The sequence below is a fragment of the Sorex araneus genome, chromosome 1, assembly GCF_027595985.1.
Source record: "Sorex araneus isolate mSorAra2 chromosome 1, mSorAra2.pri, whole genome shotgun sequence".
Lineage (NCBI taxonomy): Eukaryota > Metazoa > Chordata > Mammalia > Eulipotyphla > Soricidae > Sorex > Sorex araneus.
In genome coordinates, this window is record NC_073302.1 from 365,366,720 (window position 1) to 365,389,580 (window position 22,861).

Genomic DNA, 22,861 nt, shown 5'->3' on the forward strand with positions numbered 1-22,861 from the left:
TTCTTAGCTCTGTCACTAAATCATGTGTGTCTCGAATCTCTAAAAGGGTTGAAACCCATGACCTGGCTGGGTTCCCAGTGCTCAGAATAGCATCCTCCATCTGGGTAATGCTCCTTAGCTTCCAAAATCTTCCTGTAGTCAGGATCTGTTTGCTTTTGAGCCACACTCAGCACTGCTCCCCGTTTACTCCTGCCTCTGCATTCAGGGATCGCTCCTGGTGGGGCTGGTGACCATATGCCAGAGATTGAACCCAGCTAGACAAGAAAAGTGCTCTACCCACTGTACTACCTCTCGAGCCCCAACTTTTTCACTTTTTGAGCATCGTCTTATGTTATGGTGACTCTTCCTGAATGAACAACGGCTTCCTTGTGTAAGAGGATAAGGTCTATGAATTATTGAGATGGAGTCAATAAATAATCAGCTTCCTATGATACAGTGACTCTGTGTGAAACAAATGTACTATTAGAACATGAATATAACTTAAACTAGAAATGTCTAGTTTGTGGAGTTGAACTTTTGATTAATTTCAGGAGAAAAAAATAGAGCTTTCAGATAGATTTCAGTCTTGTTCTCGAGACCAAGACAGTTTCCTCTCCAATACTTCAATGTAAGGAAAAGGACTGATTTCAATCTTAAACTCAAAAGAAGAGTTTGGTGGGGGGGGGGGGGGTGAGGGCGGGGGACGGAGAGATAGTACAGCGGGTAGGGTGTTTGCTTTGCCTAATTTTGCAGGTTCCGATCCCTGGCACCACCACTTAGGAGTGATTCCTGAACACAGAGCCAGGGGTAAGCCCTGAGCACTGCCAGGGGTGGCCCCCACACAAACAAAAGTGGTATGAAGTTTGGTAAGATTTTCTTTTCTGAAAATAGGAAACATACCTGGCGGTGCTGCGGGGCGGGGGTTGGAGGTGCCTTGTGGGACAGCATTCGAGCTGGCAAGATGGTGCTCAGAGCCCATCAGGGACACAGGGGAAGGTGCTAGACGAGGACAGGGATCCCATGGGGCTGGAGATGCAGCTCAAGGCCATGAACAGGCTGGCCCTGTGCTCTACCACTTGAGCCTTAGCCCTGACCCAGGAAACACTCTGGGGGCTGACTTAAGAGATGTGGAAACTGCCAGCACCGTCTTTCTTTGTTTTGGGGGGCCATACCCGGCAGTGCTCAGGGTTTACTCCTGGCTCTGCACTCAAGGAACACTCCTAGCGGTGCTCAGAGGGCCATAGAGATGCCGGGATTGGTCAGCAGCATGCAAGGCAAACACCCTACCCGCTATACTCCGGCTCCTGTGTGTGTGTTCTATAGACACTGGTTCCAGAGATGAGTGCCTAGAAACAGTATGCCTGGGACTCGTACCCGTCTGTCCAGGTTAATCATTCTGAGACTGACTGCGGAGACTGGTAGAGTTCATCTGGTCCTATTAGTTCTAGGTGTCCATGTTTCTCACTTAACAGGAGAATCTAATCTGCATTCTTCTCCTCAGAGTTCTAAAGATGCAATTAATTAGGTAGATTAAGAAACTAGAATCGCTGAGTTGAATTTCAAACCCAGGGGGTTGAAGTCCAAAATCAGTACTCTGAGCCGCTGTTGGTGAGGTATTAGATCAAAGAGCAATTTCCCATCTCAGAGCAAGTTTGCATTCGGTATCTGCTGCTTTCAGCCACACTATGCCACATGTATTTTAGGCATAACAACACAAAAGGAACAAATGGGATATCTCAATAAGATGCCCAAAGCCTCTGAATTATTTTTCAGTTAAAACTTAATTATCCCTAGATTCCTTTTCTCACCTTATGGCATTTATTTTAAATCAACCCAAGTTAAACAAATCATTTTTCTTACATTTTAGTTCTGGGGTGACTCCTGTACTTGGGGGTACCAGCTGTGCGGGAATTCACTTCTGCAAAACCATGATGGAGCCACGTTCCCAACCTAAGTTATCCGAAGCTACTTTATTCTACAAATACACACTGGGTAGTTACAGTGGACAAAAACCCTATGTTCAGGACGGAGAGAGAACTCCATGGGCCAAGTACATACTCTGCATACTGGAGGCCTGGTTTGAGTCCTGGTATCAGCAGTGCTCAGGGGTCACACCTGGCTCTGGTGCCCAGGAGCTATTCCTGGCAGTGTTGGGGAACCACGTGGGGTGCCAGGATTTGAGCCATTATTCTGCCAAGCTGCATGTAAGGCAAGTGCTGCAACCTCTGCTCTCTCAGGCGCGGACTTCACTTTTGTCCCAGGGGTTGTTTCCCAAGTCGTGTTCAGGAAGTCAGGCAGCCTTTCTGGCAACCTCAGTGAGTCAGGCTGGCAGTTAATTCGAGGGTCCAAGGATGTGCGCTGTCCTATTGGGCTTACTGGTGGTGCAAGGGGAGTGGCAGGGATAGGACTTGCTGCATGCAAGGCATGGGCCTTAACCCCTTCACTATCTCTCCGGCCCCCTTTAACTGCTGGGCCCTAGTTTCCTTACCTTTAGACAGGGTTATCTGGAGTCAATCATATCAACCCTAGCAGGTTATCTTGAGGACTGCATGAGATACAGTATAAATTTAGCACAGTATTCAATTACTTCCCTTAGGAACCACAAAGTTGTATGTATGCTCATGGAGGTTTTATATATTTATTTTATATATTTGTTTATATATATTTGTATGAAAATATATTTATATTTGTTTGTATAGCAAAAAGATGGTCTGTAAGAGAAAATAAAGACTCCAAGTGAACGCAATTTCAAGTTTTTGTATTTCTCCAGATGACCTGATTGCCTGCAGAAATCTTCCAACATAATATAGATATTTGAAGATACAGACAAACCCCCACCAAAAAGCCCAACCACCCCAGGCCCACCCTCCTTAACTGTTTTCTGTTAGCAGACATGTGGATGATTGTCAGGTAGCTGTAAAGTGCAGCACATTCACAGATACTGTGTTCAGAAAAGAATCAAGCTATAAAAAAGGTGTCAAAAAGAGATGAGCATCTAGAACTTCTGTTACATCAAAGCAACTACTAGAACTTGAAGATGTTAAAATTGATCCCCCTCTTCAGTGAATATTCAAAGGAGTAACATCATTTATTCAACAACAGTCTATATACCATATTACAATTATGCATACTATTCATATTCCACTTCTTGTTAAAATTTTCTTTTATTCTTTGCTATCCAATTTTGTATTGATTTAATAAAACATAAAGATGATGCATTTTATAAGGATCAAAATTAAGACAGCCATTCAACTTTATCTGTCAAATCACAAAGAAACCTGGAAATAAAATGAAACACTGTCTTCACTAGCCTTCTAAGAGAATGTACCAATACTTAAAGCCCAGCTAAGAGTCTGAACGATGGGCCTTTCAGAGAGGCAAAACAAACCTGAGATGTTCTTTGGGTGAAGGAAACAGAAAGTGGATATAACAATCACAGTAAAACTTAGGATTTTCTCATCGTTTCCTTTCTGATATATTTATTTCCCCCTTCCTTGCTAACAGATGTCTTCATTGACTGGGGGAGACACACACTTAGAAGGTTGGGAAAACAATGTTTGAAATGCTCTTGGTTACCTTGAAGGTCTACTGATTTCTTGTTAATCTTTCCCACTCCAGTCCACAGTTCTGACTACACAAACATCCTGTGCAGTGTCAGCTCCTGACAGACTTCTTAAGAGCCAGAGGTCTGGCTTCTAAACAGGGGTATTAATTTGTTTTCAATTACCACAAGGAAAGCACAGGGAAGAGAAGAGCACATTGAGGATGACACTAATGAAATTTCAGAGATTTTAAAAGTAGCTTATTGATAATAAACTCCCGGTCAAAGTGTCCTCTTCTAACTGGTATTAAATTCAGGGATCTTGCCAAACCAATTTGTCCAGGTGTTTGAACAGATTCCAGGCCCTTTCTGAAAAAGAAAAACTTTAGATTTATCTGTTTATGCACTTTCTTTGTAGTGGCAAACACAAACCAAGAAACCATCATAACATCTAATAAAATCTAACATTGAAGATCTGACAATAAAAATGACTCTATGAATATTAGAGCAATAATTTATTTAAGACTATTCCTATCAGTTCAACTTTAGGATGAAAGGTGTATTTTTGTAACAAGACAGGAAATACAGAAGACAGGAAATACAGAAGACAAAAGACTAACAAGTTGACCACATAAAAATGAAACATTTGAAACAAAAGATATCATAAATCATGTCAAAATACAAACATGGAGAAATATCTGCAAAAAAAAACCCTCAGAATATTAATAGTATCACTATAAAAGGAAGTCTATCAATTAAAAAATTTTGTAAAATTGGCAATTTATAGAGGAATGCAAATGATATTTAGTATAAAATTAATACTGATGAAAATATGAGCCATGTAAATTAAAACAAGCTGCCACTGGAATGATTAAAAATAAATTTATTATTATTAGTTTGGGGCTAAAGGGTGGAGGGACCATATGCATTTCTGGGGATTGAACTAGAGTTGGTCACATGCAAGACCAACACCTTACCTCTTATCAATCTCTTCAGTTTCCAAGCACTGTTAATTTACAGTACAGGTGAGGATATGGGGTAACAGGTGGCTAAGATGGAAGAGTAAATCAATGTAAGCCTGATCTCACTAGTTTCTGGAACCCATCCATATTTTCCACCATACAGTTATATAAGATTGTCTATGTTAATCTAATAACCAAAAATTCCAACCAACCCAAGTATTCATACCCCATGGCCTGGAATTGGTTAATTTGGGAATTTCCATGCAACAGCTTATTATGTCGCTATTTGAATTAAACGAATGTAACAAGTCCAACTACTAAATATAAGGCTAATACGCTATTTAAAATTTTAATATTTTTAAAGAATAAGCTAATATATAGCAAAGTCGACTATTAAATATGTAGTATTGGGGCTGGAGCAATAGCACAGCGGGTAGGGCGTTTGCCTTGCATGTGGCCAACCCGGGTTCGATTCCCAGAATCCCATATGGTCTCCTGAGCACCGCCAGGGGTAATTCCTGAGTGCAGAGCCAGGAATAACCCGTGTTGCTGGGTGTGACCCAAAAAGCAATAAATAAATAAATAAATAAATATGTAGTATTGTTCTGAGTTTCTTATAGGTGTTTGTTTTATTTTTACAGAAACCCATGACTTATCTCTAATAAATGAAAAAACTGAGGCCAGGGAGAGGGGCAAGTAAATTATTGAGATACTAGATGTGAGGGGCTAGGAGTCAAGGAAAGTAGATTGCCTCCAAAATTAAAAATAAAATGAAGGAAATGGATTCTGCCATCAGTTTTCAGAAAGAACCATTCCTGCTGTACTTTGACTGTGGCCAAGGGAGACTGATTTCAAGCTTCTGACTCCTAGAGCTGCTAAAAGATTCAAGACATTAAACTTGTGTCATTTTTAGTTTTTTTTTTTTTAAATTAATTTATTTTTTTGCTTTTTAGGTCACACCTGGTGATGCACAGGGGTCACTTCTGGCTCTATACTCAGGAATTACCCCTGGTGGTGCTCAGGGGACCATAGGGATATGGGATGCTGGGAATCAAACCCCGGGTCAGCTGCCTGCAAGGCAAATGCCCAACCCGCTGTGCCATCACTCCAGCCCCAAACTTGAGTCATGTTTTAAATAGCATTACCGAGAAATGAATATAATATGGTAAGATATAACACAGTCAACACATTTTTAGAAATGTTCTTTCAAAACTAGAGTTAATTATTTTTTGTTTTGGAGCCACTCAGAGGTGCTTGGGGGATCACGTGGGTGCTGGGTATTGAGCTTGGGTCTCCAACGTGCAAAGCAAGCAAGTACTCAGCTCTTTTGAGTTACCTCTCAGGCCCTAAACTAAAATATAGGCCATCCACTTGTTTTATTTTTTTGAGTGGACATCTGGAAGTACTCAGGGGCTACTCCCAGTTAAGTACTTGGGTGTTGTTTGCAGTAGTACTTAGGGGCTCATGTGGTACAAACTCTCGAGCAAAGGCCTCCTGCTTGCAAAACACGCCCTTGGCCCCTTTGAGCCATGTCTCTGACCCATGCCATCCACTTCCGATATGAACTAAATCACGGCAAGCAGAACTTGGCTTACAAAGAACTATCGTCATGCACTGCTAACTAGAATACACACTCTGAGAAATCCATCAGTATATGATTTTGTATTGTGAATCATTGTGAAAGTAACAGATCTTGTATGCGTATGCGCCATGATGAACAAAACACAAGACTAGATCAAGCAGAACCAACAAAAACGTTAAGTTTGAGAAAAGAGGCTTCTATCAATATAAAATTCCATGAACTCACAATAACTGTCACTAGCAGTAAGAATTCGGAGACCACTGTTGCATATATGTGGGTTTGCCTTGGCCCAAACATTGTTATGCCAGGTATAACCAATATTAATTGTATAATGTATGTATGTATATTCTCTATATGGATTTTTGAAATCAGTAGGAATGTGTTTATCAACAGGATTAAGCCTCTTAAAATACTTGTGTTGGGACTAGGGAGATAACACAAAGGACAGGAATGCATGCTTTGTGTTGCACAAGACTTGGGTTCAGTCCCTGGCATTGCATGTTCCCCAGAGCACTGAGCTGGGAATAACCAAATCATCCTTCCCCAAATGTACTTAAGACACGCTATTCTCACTTAATAAACTATACTGGGTTGGAGAAAAACTCAGAGCTTGAGTGCATACTTTTGTTGGTTGTTGTTTTGGGGCCACAGCCTGCACTACTCAGAGCTTATTACTGGCTCTGTGCTCAGGGATCACTCCTGACTGTCTCAGACCATATGGGGGTGCTGGGGATAGAACCTGGGGTTCCGGGGATCAAACCCAGGTTGGCCATGGCAAATGCCCTACCTGCTGTACTATCACCTGGACCCCAAGTGTGCATACTGTTAAGCCTGGGTTTAATACCCAGTGCCACAGCTACCTGAGTACAGACAGAAGTGACATACTGGTTCCCCCCACAAGTGAAATAACAGGAGTTGCTCCAGAACAGTGTGGGGTGTGTTGCCCAAATAAAGAGTATAGGGACCAGAGAGAAATTACAGCGGTTGAAGCGCTTGCCTGTACGCAGCCAACCCTGGTCTGATCTCTAGCACTGTATATTATTAGAAGCACAGAACCAGGAATAAGCCCTGAGTACTACTGGATGTGGCCCATCTCCCAGCCCCCTGAAAAAGAAACTACAGAATAAATATAATTTTTGTATGTATCAAGAAACCCGCAAATTCATCCATACCAATATCTATATGTTATCTTCTGCCTCTTTCTATATTATGCTTTTCAAACACCTTCACTCTCTCAAAAGGCAAGAGAAAAAGTGTTCAATGTCGTAAGTGAGGCATCCCTGGGAACACACTTACCAAGTCAGCAAAGTTTCTTTTCTTTGGTCTTTGGGACACACCTGGTGATGCTCGAGTCTGGAATTGAACCAGGCCTTCTGCACGCAAAGCTTGAATTCAACTCTGAGCTATCTCTAGCACCAAAAATTTAAGTTCTGTGAACATCAATGTCTCATTTAGATTTGTGTATCTGTTAATAAGATGAATTCTAAGGTGCCAGAAAAGTTATGTGTAGCATAAAACTAGATGTAAATATTTTGATCAATTTAATGTGACTGGCTGAGATCTGTTACCATTTAGAGTGCAGCCTACATCAGGTTTGTTCAATGTTCTGAATATCTACAGATTCCTGTGGCAGAAAAATGGGAGGGCAAGTCAAGCATACTCGGGAGCCAGAGATGACTCTGGGTTCTAGTGTTGCTTTGTACGCAGAAGCCCTTGATTCAATTTCTAGCACCACATGGTTTTCTCAGTATCCCCTAGAGTGACCCCTAGCCCCAAACCAACCAACCCAAGAAGTCAATTGTATCAATCCTCCACATAAACCAATGTATCTTGACCTTTGACATGAGAGACATAGGTGAGGTTAGTGGCCTCCCTGCTCTTTACACCAATGTGAGCCACGGATACTGAGCTGAGTAGCTCCTCAGCATTTCCAGGTGTGGCATCTCTCCAAAAATATAGATGATCCCTTTTTTCTCACACCTCAATCTCCAAACCATTCCAAACACCTGGCATAACACAGTAACACCACCAGTCACCCTTCCAATGTGTTGTCATCCTGATTGCATTTTGTTAAGTATAAATTCCTACTTTGTATTCCCATGGTATTTTTACCTTGTTTTTACTCTGCAGGTCTTACTTTGGGTTTTATGTGGTATTTGCCACAACCTGGTCATTATTTTTGGGATTTAGGAACATTCAAAACATGTTCCACATGAACAAGTGGTAACTGCTTTTGTATTTTGGTTACCAGGAAAAAACCTATATTAAAATTTCATTTTGGGAGGGGGAGTCGGGGGGGGGGGAATTTTTGGTCACAACTGGCAATATTAAGGGCTCACTCCTGGCTCTGCACTCAGGTGGTGCAAGGCAAACACCCTATCCACTGTACTATTGCTCCAGTCCCCCAATTCCACCTTTTTGAAGCAAATTCCTCACTGACATCACATGACACTAATTTTTGTTTCCCTGTAAGTAAACATTTTTTTTAAAAAAATAATGTAGGATTACTGCTATTAGTGCAGGCATTGACTAAGCTGATTGAACTGGGCATGAATTCCACTAGTAAACATTTCTGAGGAAATATGTAGTCTAGTTAAGTTTGAAACTCAAGCTCAAAAGATTTAATTTAGTAGTATGTTTTATAAGCATGTGTGGGTGTTGACTCCAACTACATAGGTAATTAAAGAAAGAAAAGTCTAATCACATAAAGGAATATAAAACTATTTATTGACCACTGTTCACCAGTATTTACAATAAAGTAAACAATATACAGTTGGTTAACATTCTGATTACTATCAAGTTATCTTTTTTCCTGGTTTCTGCTGAACCAAATACTGAAAAGATCAAGCCTACATGTAAGGAACGAGTCAGGGCAAAGAACGACGACAGGTAAGACTTTAGATGACAAGTCTTTTCACCCATTTCTTACAGAAAGCCCTATATTGCCAGTATCAAAACTGGTAGGTTTCCAAGAATAGAGCTTCAGAAGTTCCAAGATTTCAACTTCTTGTAAAGGAATGGTCCATAAAAGAAAATATTAAGTGACTACCAAGTCTTGCTTGGTTAATTAAAACAACAGGGATTTAATTTGCTTGTCTGGGTAGAGATGCAATTTTCCTTTTCAAGAATTTTCAAATAAACTCAGATTTATATGACTGCAGAACAAGATGATCAATTTTAGATGCAGCTGCTTTTATATTATCCAATCACAAATCAAGCTATTTGGAAGGTTAAAGCGTCAGGGAAAAGTTAGGCATTTCCAAAAATGGCAACCTAGAAACAGGGTTTATTCATGGTTTTAAAAGGTTGTAACATTTGGTGAATGTTTATAAAAGAACGAAAACCATTTACGTATGTATTTTACGCATATATATATATACACACATATACACACACAAAATAAAAAACAAAATGAACAAAATATCCAGAATGGCCCATAGGCATGAGAATTAAACATAAATTCAGAATGAATGATTATGTTAATTTCCTTCCAATAATTAGTAAAGCTGTTCTCTAATGCGAATGTACCATGGCATCAATGTTCTTCTCTGATAAAAAAAAGCAACTATAGAAAGCTTTATTTGTTCGAAGTAACCAGTGCTATTAGATGCAAAAAACCCTCAAAAACCAACCCCACTAACCCCCCCAACACACACAACCCTCCCCCAGCCCCCATACTACTTGAAATGAACATATCAAACTTGATTTTCATTAGAACGTAGTTATTTCTTCACACAAGTAAATCAAAACCAAAACCCAGATTTTATATATATATATATAAATATATATAAAAAGCAATGCGTACAATTATTGAGCTTCATCTTCTGGACAAGAATGCCAAGTTAGTCTCTCTTCATAAAAAGCAATTACAATTTGAGGACACTTCATATTTGCCTCTTTTGCCAGCACCAAGTCAGCCTCATCTGAATCTTTCCTGTTGTGAGGGGAAAAGTATTTATTTCAGTTAAAAATAAAAAAGGTCTTTCATATGATCTTATTCCTTGCTAAACATTCATTTAAAAAATTCTAAAAAGAGGGACAGTGTGATAGTATAACGGGCAGGGTGTTTACCTTGCACACAGCTGACCTGCATTCGATCCCAAGCATCCCTCCCATAAGGTCCCCTGAGCATGGCCAGGAATAATTTCCGAGTAGAGCCAGAGGTAAACCCTGAGCACCACTACATGTGGCCACCAAAATAAAAAGAATCAATAAAGCCAAAAAAGAATCCTGGTTCAGGACTGAGACGGCTTATCAGGCTGGGTACATGCTTTGCATTATGGTGGCTCAGGTTCAATGCCCAGCTCCCTTCCCAACCCCCACCACTGCTGGGTGTGCTTCTAAAACCAACAAAGAAATCAAAGAAATCGTAATTAGGGGGGATGGAAAGATAATACAAAGGACAGGGTGCCTGCCTTGCACAGAGCAGAGCCGGTTCGATCCCATATGGTTCCCCAAGCACCACCAGGAGTTAATTCTTGAGTGCAGAGCCAGGAGCAACCCCCTGAGCATCTCTGGGTATGACCCCCTCATCCCAAAATATAGTCAAACACTTCATAATTTTGTCCTTATCTAATTCTGCAAAACCACACTCCCTCTCTAACCCCCAAATGAAATAATCTATTTAGAAAATCTTAGGCAAGCCTTCAGAAATTAAAATTCAGCCTTACCTATTCTTTCAAACATAGGCACGAGGGAGGCCACGGCTCAAGCCTGGAGCAGCACGGCACCCCGAACTCTCCCAGCCGTGTAGTACTCCCTGAGCAGAGACCCATGGGTAGCCCTCAAACATGCCAGGTATGGCCCCATAAATTAAACAAAGAGAGTATGATCCCTTGCACACTTACCACTTCATGAGGAACATCAATTCTCCACTGCTGTCTGTGGCACCAATTATTCGTTCAGGATCCAGACCCCTGGCAAAACCTCTTGGTTTGTCAGCCTGTTTAGAAAAGGTTCAATGTTTACTTAGACACTTCCATATCTTCCCCAGGGAATATGGGAGAAAATATTAGGTAAGAGTCACTTCTCATTTGTTTCATGACATATACCTTCTTTGGGTCTTTCAGGACACTCATGGTGGTGCCAGGGTGTGTGTGTGTGCGACATGTGGTACTGAGCACTGAATCCAGGTCCCATGGATGCAAAGTATGCACTCAAGACCACTGAGCAATCTCACCAGCATTTTTCTGGTTTGGAGGACAGACCTGGCAATGCTCAGGGCTCACGGGACCTTATGTGGTGCTAGGGATCAAAACCCAAGCTAGCCACACACAAGGCAGGTGTCCTGCCTGCTGTACTATCATTCCAGTCCCCATGATATATACCTCGTAAGACTTGGCAGTAAGGAAACATCTAACTGAAGCCAAGAGTCTTCAGTACTAAAACCTGCTACAAGGTGGAGATGGTGCAGTGGTTAAGGCCCTGGCCTTCCATGCCAACCTGAGCCCGACCCCCAGAGCACACCATGCTTTCCTGAGCATGGGAATGGAGCAGGCCCCAAACCCTGCCAGGTGTAGCCTATCAGCCTACCAGAACAAGAGAAAAACTGGACTGTGTTTTCATTAATTTGATGAGCAGAAAACAAAAAAAAGATCTGATATGTGACACAGATATAAAATAATAAATATTCTGGATCTTGTGACAAAAAGGCACATTTTCAATTCAAAATCAAGGGCAGTAGGGCTGGGAGACAGTCCAGTGGTTAGGGACTGATTCCTGGCACTGCAGGGTACAACCACAGTGGCCTGGGCATGACACCACATGGCCTCAGCAGTGTCACATCGTCAGGCTCTGGCATCCCTGGGCCTCCTGAGCACTGCTTGGAAGGCAAACTAAACAAAAAATAAGAACTGTGTGGAGCACAAAACAATACTTTTATTTTTGATTGCTCTATTGCCTAATTAAAAAGAAACCATTTAGGGGCTGGAGCGATAGCACAGCACAGCAGGTAGGGTGTTTACCTTGCATAAGGCCAACCCTGGTTCGATTCCCAGCATCCCATATGGTCCCCTGGGCACACCAGGAGTAATTCCTGAGTGCATGAGTCAGGAGTAGCCCCCTGTGACCCCAAAAAAGAAAAAAAAATAGTTAAAATAACTTCAATACGGTCAAACTTGGGCTGGAGTGATAGCGCAGTGGGTAGGGTGTTCGCCTTGCACACGGCTGACTGGGTTTGATTCCCCCGCTCCTCTCGGAGAGCCCGGCAAGCTACCTGTGGCATAATTGATACACCAAAAACAGTAACAAGTCTCACGATGGAGACGTTACTGGTGCCCGCTCAAGCAAATCGATGAGCAATGGGTTGACAGTGACAAGTCAAACTTAAAGGTGTACAGAAAAAAATAAAACGAAATCCAGAATCATAATCTTTAAACAAGAATAGTTGGCATTATAATCAACCTGAATTATAAGCCAAGGGAACAGTGAAGGGCCCCTAAACCCTCTAACCAATTATTTCTAAACTTATTCAGGTCACTGCCCACTTCTCAGAAAGAAAAATTTCAGTGCCCTCTCAATCTCAAAATCTATTGTGAAGCAAACAAACTGTCCCCTCCACGGTCACCCTGGGCGCCCACCCTAGACCTTTCAGTGCCCCCGTCCTTGGTTATCTGTGATTTTTGGATCATCCTACATATAACTACCAACATAACACAGCAAATGAAATGCAGTAATGTAACTGTTACATGTGAAACTGGACACTGAAAAAAAAATGCAAAACGCCACTATTCTCTCTTGATTTTCATGAAAATTTGTATGTTAGTTTTTTGTCTTTGGGTCATACCCAGCAGTGCTCAGGGGACCTTGTGGTGCCAGGGACCGAACCTCTAAATGCAAAGCATGCGCTCACAGCCCTTTGAGCTATCTCTGCAGCTCAACTGTTCTTCAAAAATCTTCTTTGACTTTTGGGCCATACCCAAGGGTCCCACATACAAGTGGGACTCCAGCCCTTATCCGAATACATTAGTTTTGACATTTCCATTTTTCTTTCTAATAAGGCTAAGTGTGGTAGTCCATTCATATAAACATTAAGTTCTTTGGGCTGCTGAAAATAATTTCTTCGAGTGAAAAGAGGTTTTGAGACCAAAGAAGCTTGTGCTGAGGTCAGTGAATCCCTACCAGATTTTCCTACTTAATTATCGATGTGGCTTTGGGCTGGGTCATTCTCTCTGTGAAGTAGTTCATTTAGGAATAATTATACCATCTGTCTCCTAGGTATTTTGGGTATTTTGTAATCCACAAAAATCCAAGTTTAGACCACTGGCATACTGTGAAGAGTCCATCAAGTTAACTACTGTTATTATTAAGTGCTTCAGTTAAGTATGCTCACTTTCAAATATTGATTAACAACGTTACCATTTGTTTTATCTGTTAAAGTAACCAAGTCAAATTTGTAGTCAATCTATTCTCATCTGCAAAACTAGAGGTAATACTTCCAGTATTAATGCCACGAAGACTTAGCTGGCTATTGGCAAAGTGCTTGATATCAGTTCAAATTTCAAATCAACAAATCATATTTTATGCTTAGTTCCCAAATGGCATGCTAGGCCAATAGGCAAGGCTACTATAATTTGTCTTTCAGTTGAGGATAGAAACCTATAGAAACATCAGTGAAGCAAAGACTGGATCAAACTTAGGGCCAAGGACACATGATCCTGATTTGCACCCCCCTCCCCAATCATACAACCTCTGTCGACAAATCACCAGTTGTGGCCTTGCCTCGAACCCCCTCCACCACCCAGTAACAAATACCTAAATTATGTTTGTATGTAAAACTAGTCTTGAAAACTAGGAAATTATGTGAAGAGGGATAAAATCCTAAATCTGTCCAAAGAACACTAGCCCAGAAATACAAATGATAACTACATTTATAAAATGCAGGATAGGCAAAGCCTAACCTTCTTGTGCTATTAAACTAGGGGGTGGGGGGTGGAAGTTTATCTAGAGCAGGATAAAAAAAAAAAAATTGAGCCATCAACCTTTTACAAAAAGCCAGTCTGGTGGGCAATTATTTTATACTTACAGCATCTCTTTTCTTCTTTGATTTGCTATCATCAGATTCACTGTCAGATAAAGATTTTCTTTTTGTACCATCTTTTTCTTTACCAGCTTTTTGAGAATTAAGAAATGCTTCAATCAACTCTGGACAATCTAAATTTTCTTCAGGTTCCCAAGTATTGTCAGCACTGTGTTCAGTTAAAAAAAAGTTTATTCAGTTAAACATGGTTAATCACTGTCATCCAAATCCATTTTAATATGTATATGAAGGGTATGGGGAGGGGAAGGAGGGAAAGGCAAGCCTTCCATACTGCAGCTAATATTTCCTCACTTTTTTGAACCTTATTATTTCCTTCTGTCTGCTTTCACTGTCCCTACAAGAAGTACACAACCTGCCATATTATCTTCAAATTGAACTGAGCTGAGTTCTAACAGGAAAGAGGTGTTATTAAACAAACAAAAACCATCAAAACAAAAGCAAAACCACACACACACAAACAACAAAAAAAAAAACCCAACAAACCCACTTTAGATTTTCTTGGGGGTGGGGGGCGGGGAGATACAATTTCCCACTCCAAACTGCACCATGCCCATGGCTGGGGCATTTCATATGGTTTTTAAAATACAATTCTGAAGTGGCTTCTCAAATTCAAGAGTATATTTTCAAGTTCTTCTGAGTGCTCAAAGTGGGATGCAGGGTCCACTAACATAAAAATCAAACACAGACTTTTATTTGGGTGGAAATCTAAATCTTTACTACTTTAGTTGAGGGAAATTTGAAAATTTCAGTGAATTTGTAAATTTACAATTCTGAATTACATCCCTATACACAAAATGCTACATGAGAATACAGGCTAGTTTAACATTATCTATTGCTGCTTCTATACTACATTCAGAATTGAGCGCCTGCGTGATTCCCTGGCCCACAAACTCTGGAGTAATCAGGGTAGGTTATCTTCAGGGAAAAAAGTCTTCTCTTTAGTTCAAGTTTCCAATTCTCTTTTCTGGCCATGGGGGTAAGGATGGGGTGGTGAAGGGCCTGGGAAGGAGGTGGCAGGGTCACACCTGGCAGTGCGCAGGTTTAGGTGTTCGTCAGCTCCATGCTTCAGGCCCATTCCTAATGGGTCTTGGGGGACTTCTTTGTGGTGTTGGTGATTAAACCTGGGTTGGCCATGTGGAAGGCAAGGCCCTACCCCCACTGTATTATTACTCTGGCCCCATTTTCAAATTCTTGATATAAGGATACAGTGACTATTTCCTTGTGTTTTATAGAATGGTTAGAAAGAACAACATTCTCTCATCCAGACTTTTTTTGCCACACCGAACAGTGGCTCATGAGTTACTCCTGGCTCTGTACTCAGGAATCACTCCTTGCGGGGCTTGGGGGGACCCTGTAAGACGCAGGGCATTGAACCAGGGTTGGTTGCATGCAAGGCAAGTGCTCTACACAACTTATTAATAACTAAGCTCAACTACAGGTCCTAGAATCATAAAATAGGGACACAAATTCTCAATTCAACTTAGAATTCTGCCACAGAGACCGTTTAAATGTGAATGACCGTGGAAAAAGTAATGACTGTGCATTATACTCCTACCCACCCAGCCCCCCTCCCCTTTGGTTTTGGGGCCACAATCAGCGGAGTTTGGGGCTTATTCCTAGCTCTGTGCTCAGGACTCACACCTGGCAGTGTGATTCAGGAACCATACATGGTACCAGAGATCAATCCCAGGTCAGCTGCATGCAAGGCAAATGTCCTACCCTTTGCACCATTTCTCCAGTCCCTACCTATCCATTTTTAATAGTCGCTGTCAAAATACATCTGCTGGGTTTTGGTGTTAAAGCAGAATTAAAATAGATCATACAGGCTCTCATTTCTGCACATGAGTTATTTACAAGACTAAAAGAGTGATCATGAGAGAAAGGAGTACTAGGAGTCAGGAAACGAGTATTAAGGGTTAGGGCACTTGGGGCTGGAGTGATAGCACAGCGGGTAGGGCGTTTGCCTTGCACGCGGCCGACCCGGGTTCGATTCCCAGCATCCCATATGGTCCCCTGAGCACCGCCAGGAGTATTCCTGAGTGCAAAGCCAGGAGTAACCCCTGTGCATCGCCAGGTGTGACCCCCCCCCCCCCAAAAAAAGGGTTAGGGCACTTGACTTCCATGCAACTGACTCTGGCACACAGTCCCCTGCATATCACCAAGTGCGGTCCCAAAACCAAACCAAAATTAAAACACCCAGCCTCAACTCATAGGAAACGGAACATAGGACCTGATGATGTACACTCTTAAAACTCACTTTACTTGTAGCAATCCTCTATTAAGTAGGGAAACAATATAGAGCAAGAATTCTAATTAGTACATCATCTGCATTCAATAGTAAACTGCACTTTCCATTTTTAAAAATTTAACTCTCCACAGTAAAACCAACTAGTCTCAAATCTTTGGGTCACAACTACATTGTCCGGAAGACTTGACTCTTTAATGACAAACCTCACAAGATACCCTGAGAAAGGTGTCTTTGAATTTAAAGAGACCTATGAGGAACTGACAAAAGGTCTCAATCTATAAACAAATTTTATTCATCACTTAAGCACTGAGGTTTCTTACTCTGTAAATCCTTTCCACTTCAGGAAATATTCCACCTTCCCATTTACTACACGTCGGTCCAGTACTTTTTCCACCACAAATTCTTCAGGCTCTGCCTCTTCAATTTTTTTACTCTTTCCATTCTGTTTCTTTCCCATTTTTTGCTAAAACAAAACAAGAGAGAGACTTAGGAAACATTTGTTGATTCTGAGTACATTTTAAAGGCTAGGTTACTAGTATCATTACTGCATTACTTGTGTCATTCAACATCTGAATTTTAACTTCTATATTCCAAGGACAAACATTTCTGAAAAGATAAAAGTCAACAGATAAAAACTGCATACTTAATTCTGTTGATTTAACTTAAACCCACTGTCCAGTACCCTTAACTGAAATACAATTAAAATCACTATCTGAAAAATACTATCTACAACAACCTTTTTCCAGCCCTGATCCTTTTCTGACCTTTCTTTCGTGTGGTCTCCTAGGTCTACCACCCTTCCCCTATGCCATCACCCCTGTTTTCCATCTGTGCTATCCCTGAAATACCCTAGGGGTCCAAAAGGCCCTGTTGAGAAGTGGTGCTCTACAAGACCAAGACAAAAATATCCCATTAATTTTAACTACAAACTACTAGAAACTCGCTAGCCCCCTTCCATGTTAAAAGCTGTAACAGAAAAAAGGTAACTGATGAGGCTGGAGACAGAGTACAGTGGGTAGGGCACATGCTGAACTGAGTTCAATTCCCAGTACCCTAAAAGTTCAAGTGATCCCTGAGTGCAGTCAGGAGTAAGCCCCAAGCACTGCTGAGTGTGACCCAAAATAAGAGGTAACTGCAGAAGAAAAATATGGTTCAGAATTGTAAAATCAATTTTAGGGTCAACCATGGAGACCATGAGTAGGTTGGAAGAAAAAACAAAACAAAACCCTGCAAGATCAGGGTTGGAGATAGCTTGACTGAGCACCTGCTTTGCATACGGGAGGCCAGATTTAGTCCCTGGCACACCAGGTCCCCCAAGTGCTGAGCCAGGAATAGCTCATAAGCACCTGGGCACCTCTGGGTTTCTATGTGCTTCCCACGTGCCCATCAAAATACAAGATAGTCTTCTATAGTCTTTAGATTTACTAACTACTTGGAACAAACCTAAAATACTGTTAATGTCTTCAGGTCAAGACACTGTTCACCTCTCTTCCTTGGTTTCTCAAATGTTAGCTAATAATACTCAAATTATGCAAGTTTAGGGTTTTTGAGCCACACCCAGTAGGTGCTCAAGGGCTTACTGTTGGCTTGGTACCCAGGCCCCAAGGTCTTTCTTTCTCTCCCCCCTCCCCTCCCAGTTTTAGGCCATCCGTGGTGGTAGTACTCAGGACTCCTTGTTGTGTTCACAGGACTACAGGTGGCATCAGGGAACAAACATGGGTCTGTCATACAGAAGGCAAAGGGCCTTTAATACTACCTTTTTTGTTAACAAATTCACTTTAAGCCAAGTCTTAAGTTAAAAAAAAAAGGGGGGGAGGTTTGAGAGAAATGAAGCCAAACTTAATTCACCATTGTGAACAAACCTAAACTGTGACAAGGATTAAAAATGGGTTGTTTAGGGGCCAGAGTGATAATCCAGTGGGTGGAGCATTTGCCTTGCATACGGCAGACCCAGAAATTGATCCCTGGCACCCCGTATGATACCCCAAACACTGCCAGGAATAATTCCTGAGTGCAAAGCCAGGAATAAACCTTAAGCATTGGCAGGTGTGACCCCAAAAATAGTTGTTAAGAGAAAATGTCAAATGTTAGAGTTCATTTTAAAATCATTCCACTTGGGGCTGGAGCGTGGTCAAAAAGGCTGAAATACATGCTCTGCATGCATGACACCTGGGTTGATTCTGGGTACAACACCGGCTCCTGATCACTACTGGAATCCTGAGTGGTCCCCAAGCACCACTAATGGGTGGTGGCTCAAACACTGCTGGTCCCCCCCCCACTCCCCATTTCATCTTAAACCATGCCACCAGTTATTTTAATTGCTCATTCACTAAAGCCATCCCTCAATGTAACACGCAAGCAGAAAAAAATACCAATGCTTCAAGACTGCTAAGAATATTTAGAAGTGTACATTAAATAAGGCATGAAAATCCTTTGGGATTAAAAAAAAAAATGCAGCTTGGGGCTGGAGAGATAGCACAGCGGGTAGGGCGTTTGCCTTGCACGCGGCCGACCCGGGTTCAAATCCCAGCATCCCATATGGTCCCCTGAGCACGGCCAGGGGTAATTCCTGAGTGCAAAGCCAGGAGTAACCCCTGTGCATCACCAGGTGTGACCCAAAAAGCAAAAAAAAAAAAAAAAAATGCAGCAACCATGTCCAAGGCTTAACAGTCAATGGGTATAAAAGCTTAAATAGTTTCTTGCTTCTGTCCAAGATGAGAATGGCAGTGGGAGGAGCAAGAAAAATTTAAGCAAAAACTTATGATACAGTTCTTAAGAACAAGAGGGCTACTATAGTCACAAAAAGGAAACACAGAAAGAGAAAAGGACAAATACTAAGATGAAAAAATACAGCAACATGCCCTGTTTACTATGACTGATAAGTTCTGTGTTTATTCCTTTCAAAATTATTTGGCTTAAACCTGTAGACTCCTTGCCTCCCCACAACTCATCATGAGTGGGAGTTTGTGTCAAAACACATTTCCTATTACTTAAAGGAACCCTCCAGTTTCTACTACAATTGAAAATAGATTTTAAAATGTGAATTTGTGATGACTTAAAAAAGGAAGACCTCGAATACAAAATACAGAAACTATCACACTGTGTATGAAAACAATTTAATTTTAATAGAAGGACCTATGGTTTTCTGGATCTATTTTCATTCTTAAAAGCCTCATTTCTTTCCCATCCTTGAATACAGGTGACAATAAAGTCAGATAAATTATTAACATTTTTATTCGTAAATTATGCAATTTCTAGGCTGATGGTTCAGTGGGCAAGAGCAGTTTTGTGCTTCTTCCACAGATGGCTTAGATGGAAGTCACTGGTGGCAATCATTCATGACACAAAGATTCAGCAGACTTTATATTTCAGTGTAGCCTAGGAAATGTGATCTAAGTATATATGCTAATGATAGCACCAATTAAAAATTAGTAGCACATGTTAAGTGTGAAGTGGTAGAAAATGTAAAGACCAAACACTAAAGTTTTGCTTTACTGATGTTAATATTTTTATAAGCTTATGAATATTAATGCAATGCGTTAAGGGAACCATATCTTAGAATTTCTTGCTTTATGTGAATGTGCTTGTGTTGAAATAAAAAAGACTTGTAACTTGGCATGGTTAAATACACGTGTTTACACATTTGTGGATTTCCTAATACAACCTGAAACAGTAACTTTGGGCTCAGAAACTACAAAAGAGGGAAAATTTAACTGCTCAAAAGGTCCAGATTATCTTGTGTTCTCTACTTCCAGGACACATACATAGTCTGGTATATTAAAAATGCCAAATACTGTTGCGTAGAGGATGGAGCTCAGTGGCAGAGCACTTGCCTTGCATGTGAGGCCCTCGGCTGATCCCTGGCACCATAAAGCAAAATCAAGAATTCACACACCAATAATCTAAAGGTCCTTTGACACTTTAGAAAAATTCTGATATAGGACAAAGCAACCACAGTAATTAAAAAACGTCAAGGATTTTTGCTTCAGTCTAAGTACAGAGCACCTGTTCTGTAAGCTGGGCAAAACTTAAAATACTAGATTTCTCCAGGATTCAGTGATGGAGATCTAGTGACTATTATGCCCAAGCAGGGCTTTATTTCTGTATTTGTCCATGTTTACAGTATTTACATTAGTGTAATTTTATTTCACGATAAAAACATTCAGCAAAATTCACACCGTGCTGTGATGTTGGCTTTTGCCTCTAATCCCTCCTTACTAATAACACCTGGGTAAAAGGACTGAGAAACATGTACGTAGGCTTCTCAACTACACAGATGCAAAATTATCGTTTGTGGGGGAAAATTTAAGTAAAAGCTTTAAAAAGCTTATTTTCATTAACTTACCAACGTAGTTTTATTGGAGGCCATTTTTTATTGCAGACTTGAAGAGCTATTACTAGAAAAACGCATGACAGTTACAATTAAAAGCAAGTTTGCATGACCCCCAAAGACAGCTAAAACACTGAACTTAATCTGGACTCTAACCCCCACATTTGCAACAGTATTTATCAAACTCGGGACTCAAAATCCATTGACAAGCCATTTCTGAGCTCAGCGTCAATTAGCGACACACGTGAGCGTCGTACGGTGCTCCAACCGAGTGTGCACAAACCCTGCTGGGGATCCCTAGTACCAAAGGCAGCCTTACTGGGCGAGAAATGGGCCCCAAACGCCCCCCGGCCCGAACCTCACGCACGCCTTATTACATAAGCATCTTTACGAGATGGCCAGTATCTTGGTCCAGAGAACCAGACGCAACGCGCCAACGGCGAGAACGCTGAGCTACCGCTGCTTTCCCCTTGCAGACCGCTTCCTAACAGTCCCGCGGCTTGCTGCTCCCGGACACCCGCCCCCAGCACGCAGCTCAGGGGGGGGAACCCAAAAACAACCACAACATCCAACGCGCAGGAAAAGGAAGCCCGCGGGGCCGCGCCGCGGATGGCGGGCGCCCCGGGTCCCGCCCGCGGCCTACGAGGCCGCCCCCCGCCCGCCCGCCCCCCGGGAGCGCGGGCCGCGTGGTCAGCGCGTCCGCCGGGAGAAACAAAGGCCGCGGGGGCTCAAGGGCACTGCGCCACGGGGCCCGCGCGCCCCTGCCCGCGGCCGCCACGTAACGGGGCGCCCGCCGCAGCGCCGGGCCGCGCCACGGCGGGAGAACGCGGCGCCCTCCCGGGGAGCCCGAGGGGTCGCGCGGCGCGGGAGGAGCGGCGGCCCTCCGCGCCCTCCGGGATGGGGGAGGGGAGACCCAAACGCGCTTTGTCTGGAAAACCAAAAGGGGTGGGGGAAATGCAGCTGTCGAGCCCGCGCCGCTCCGCGTTCGACAACGCGCCCGGCTCCAACTACCGACGCGCGGCCGCCCGGCCCGCCCGGGGGTCGCCCCGCTCCCCTCCACGCTCCGGCCCGCCCGCCCGGCCGCGCGCGCCTCAGGGGTCGGCGGGAAAGCCGCCGGGGGTGGGCAAGCGGGGAAGCGGGGGCGCCGCGGCGCCGGGGCGAGCCCGAGCACCGCCGCCCGGGTAGCGCGCGCGAGCCAAGACACCGACTTCACCGCCTGCGAGCTGCTCCGGGTCCCGCGTCCGCGGCGTCTCTGGCCCTGCGCGCCTCCCGCTCCAGCCACAGCCGAGGGGGTGGGGGATGGGGGCGCCGCGCGCGCCGGGGCCGCCGCCGGAGGTGGGGGAGGAGGCGCCGCCCACGCCGGGCGGCCGCGAGGGGCGGGGCGGGCGGGCGCGCGCGCGGCGGGGCCCCGGGGCCGCGCGCGGCGCCCGCAGCTAGGAGCCCGCAGCCCCGGGCCGCGGCGGGTGCGCCGCCGAGCGCCGCGTGCGCCGCCGAGCGCCGCGGGGTGGGGGTGGGGTCCGCCGAAGGGGTGGCGGGGTGGAGGCTAGGGGACCGGCGCTGGTTTTTTCGGCTCTGCGGCCGCGGCGACTGGCGCCAAAACTGGGCTCCGCCCACTTCCTCGCTGCGGGGTGGGGTGGGTGCCTCCAAACGCCGGGCGGGGTTTTGGTGCGGGGGGGGGGGGGCGGGGGGGAGCCCTCTTAGGGACAGGAAGGAAAACTGGCTGGGGAAATGGGGGGAGGGAACTACGTGCGCCCATTTCGGATAACGTCCTCAAAGCCCTCTGGGAATCCCTGGGGGGACCCCCGCCCCCAAAGATGTGGGTCGGTCTTCGGTTGCTGGAGCGCCAAGTGCCATTTGTTGACTCCAAGTAGCTTCGGGTGTTTCCGGAAGGGGCCGAGTCCAGCCCGTGCACGCAAGCAGGGTTGGGGGAGGAGGAGGCCACAAAGGGTTTTCAGGCGAAGGAAGCAGGTGTGTTGAGGGGCTGACCGAGGGCGGGCTGCAGGGCCCACCTCCCTGGCAGCGGGGGCCGGTCCTCCAGGCTGGGGACCAAGCTCCTCCTGCAGTGTTAATTTCAAACTGCGCGACCGTTTCTCACCTGCCCGACACTAAGGCGGGGGCTGGCCCCAATTCGCAGAGAACGCTACGCGAGTCTCGCGCCTTCCGCAATTCACCATCCCGCTT

The 22,861-nt window shown here is 43.8% G+C and overlaps 1 protein-coding gene across 4 annotated transcripts; it reads right to left on the bottom strand.

Annotated features, from left to right (window-relative positions):
* Window positions 1–2,716: 2,716 nt before the first annotated feature.
* CBX3 (chromobox 3) lies at window positions 2,717–22,044 on the bottom strand. 4 transcript variants are annotated; one of them, XM_055123289.1, is made up of 7 exons: window positions 21,889–22,044; window positions 20,696–20,747; window positions 16,671–16,813; window positions 14,088–14,250; window positions 10,912–11,006; window positions 9,870–9,998; window positions 2,717–3,889 (listed from the first exon to the last, which is right to left on the bottom strand). In XM_055123289.1, the coding sequence occupies exons 2-6, from the start codon at window positions 20,717–20,719 to the stop codon at window positions 9,872–9,874; spliced, it is 552 nt and encodes a 183-aa protein (XP_054979264.1). In that variant the 5' UTR covers window positions 20,720–20,747; window positions 21,889–22,044; the 3' UTR covers window positions 2,717–3,889; window positions 9,870–9,871. The 4 variants fall into 4 exon arrangements, with proteins under 4 accessions (XP_054979264.1, XP_054979270.1, XP_054979258.1 ...); XM_055123295.1 differs by lacking the exon at window positions 2,717–3,889 and adding an exon at window positions 8,770–9,337; XM_055123283.1 differs by lacking the exon at window positions 2,717–3,889 and having other exon boundaries at window positions 8,770–9,998.
* Window positions 22,045–22,861: the final 817 nt, after the last annotated feature.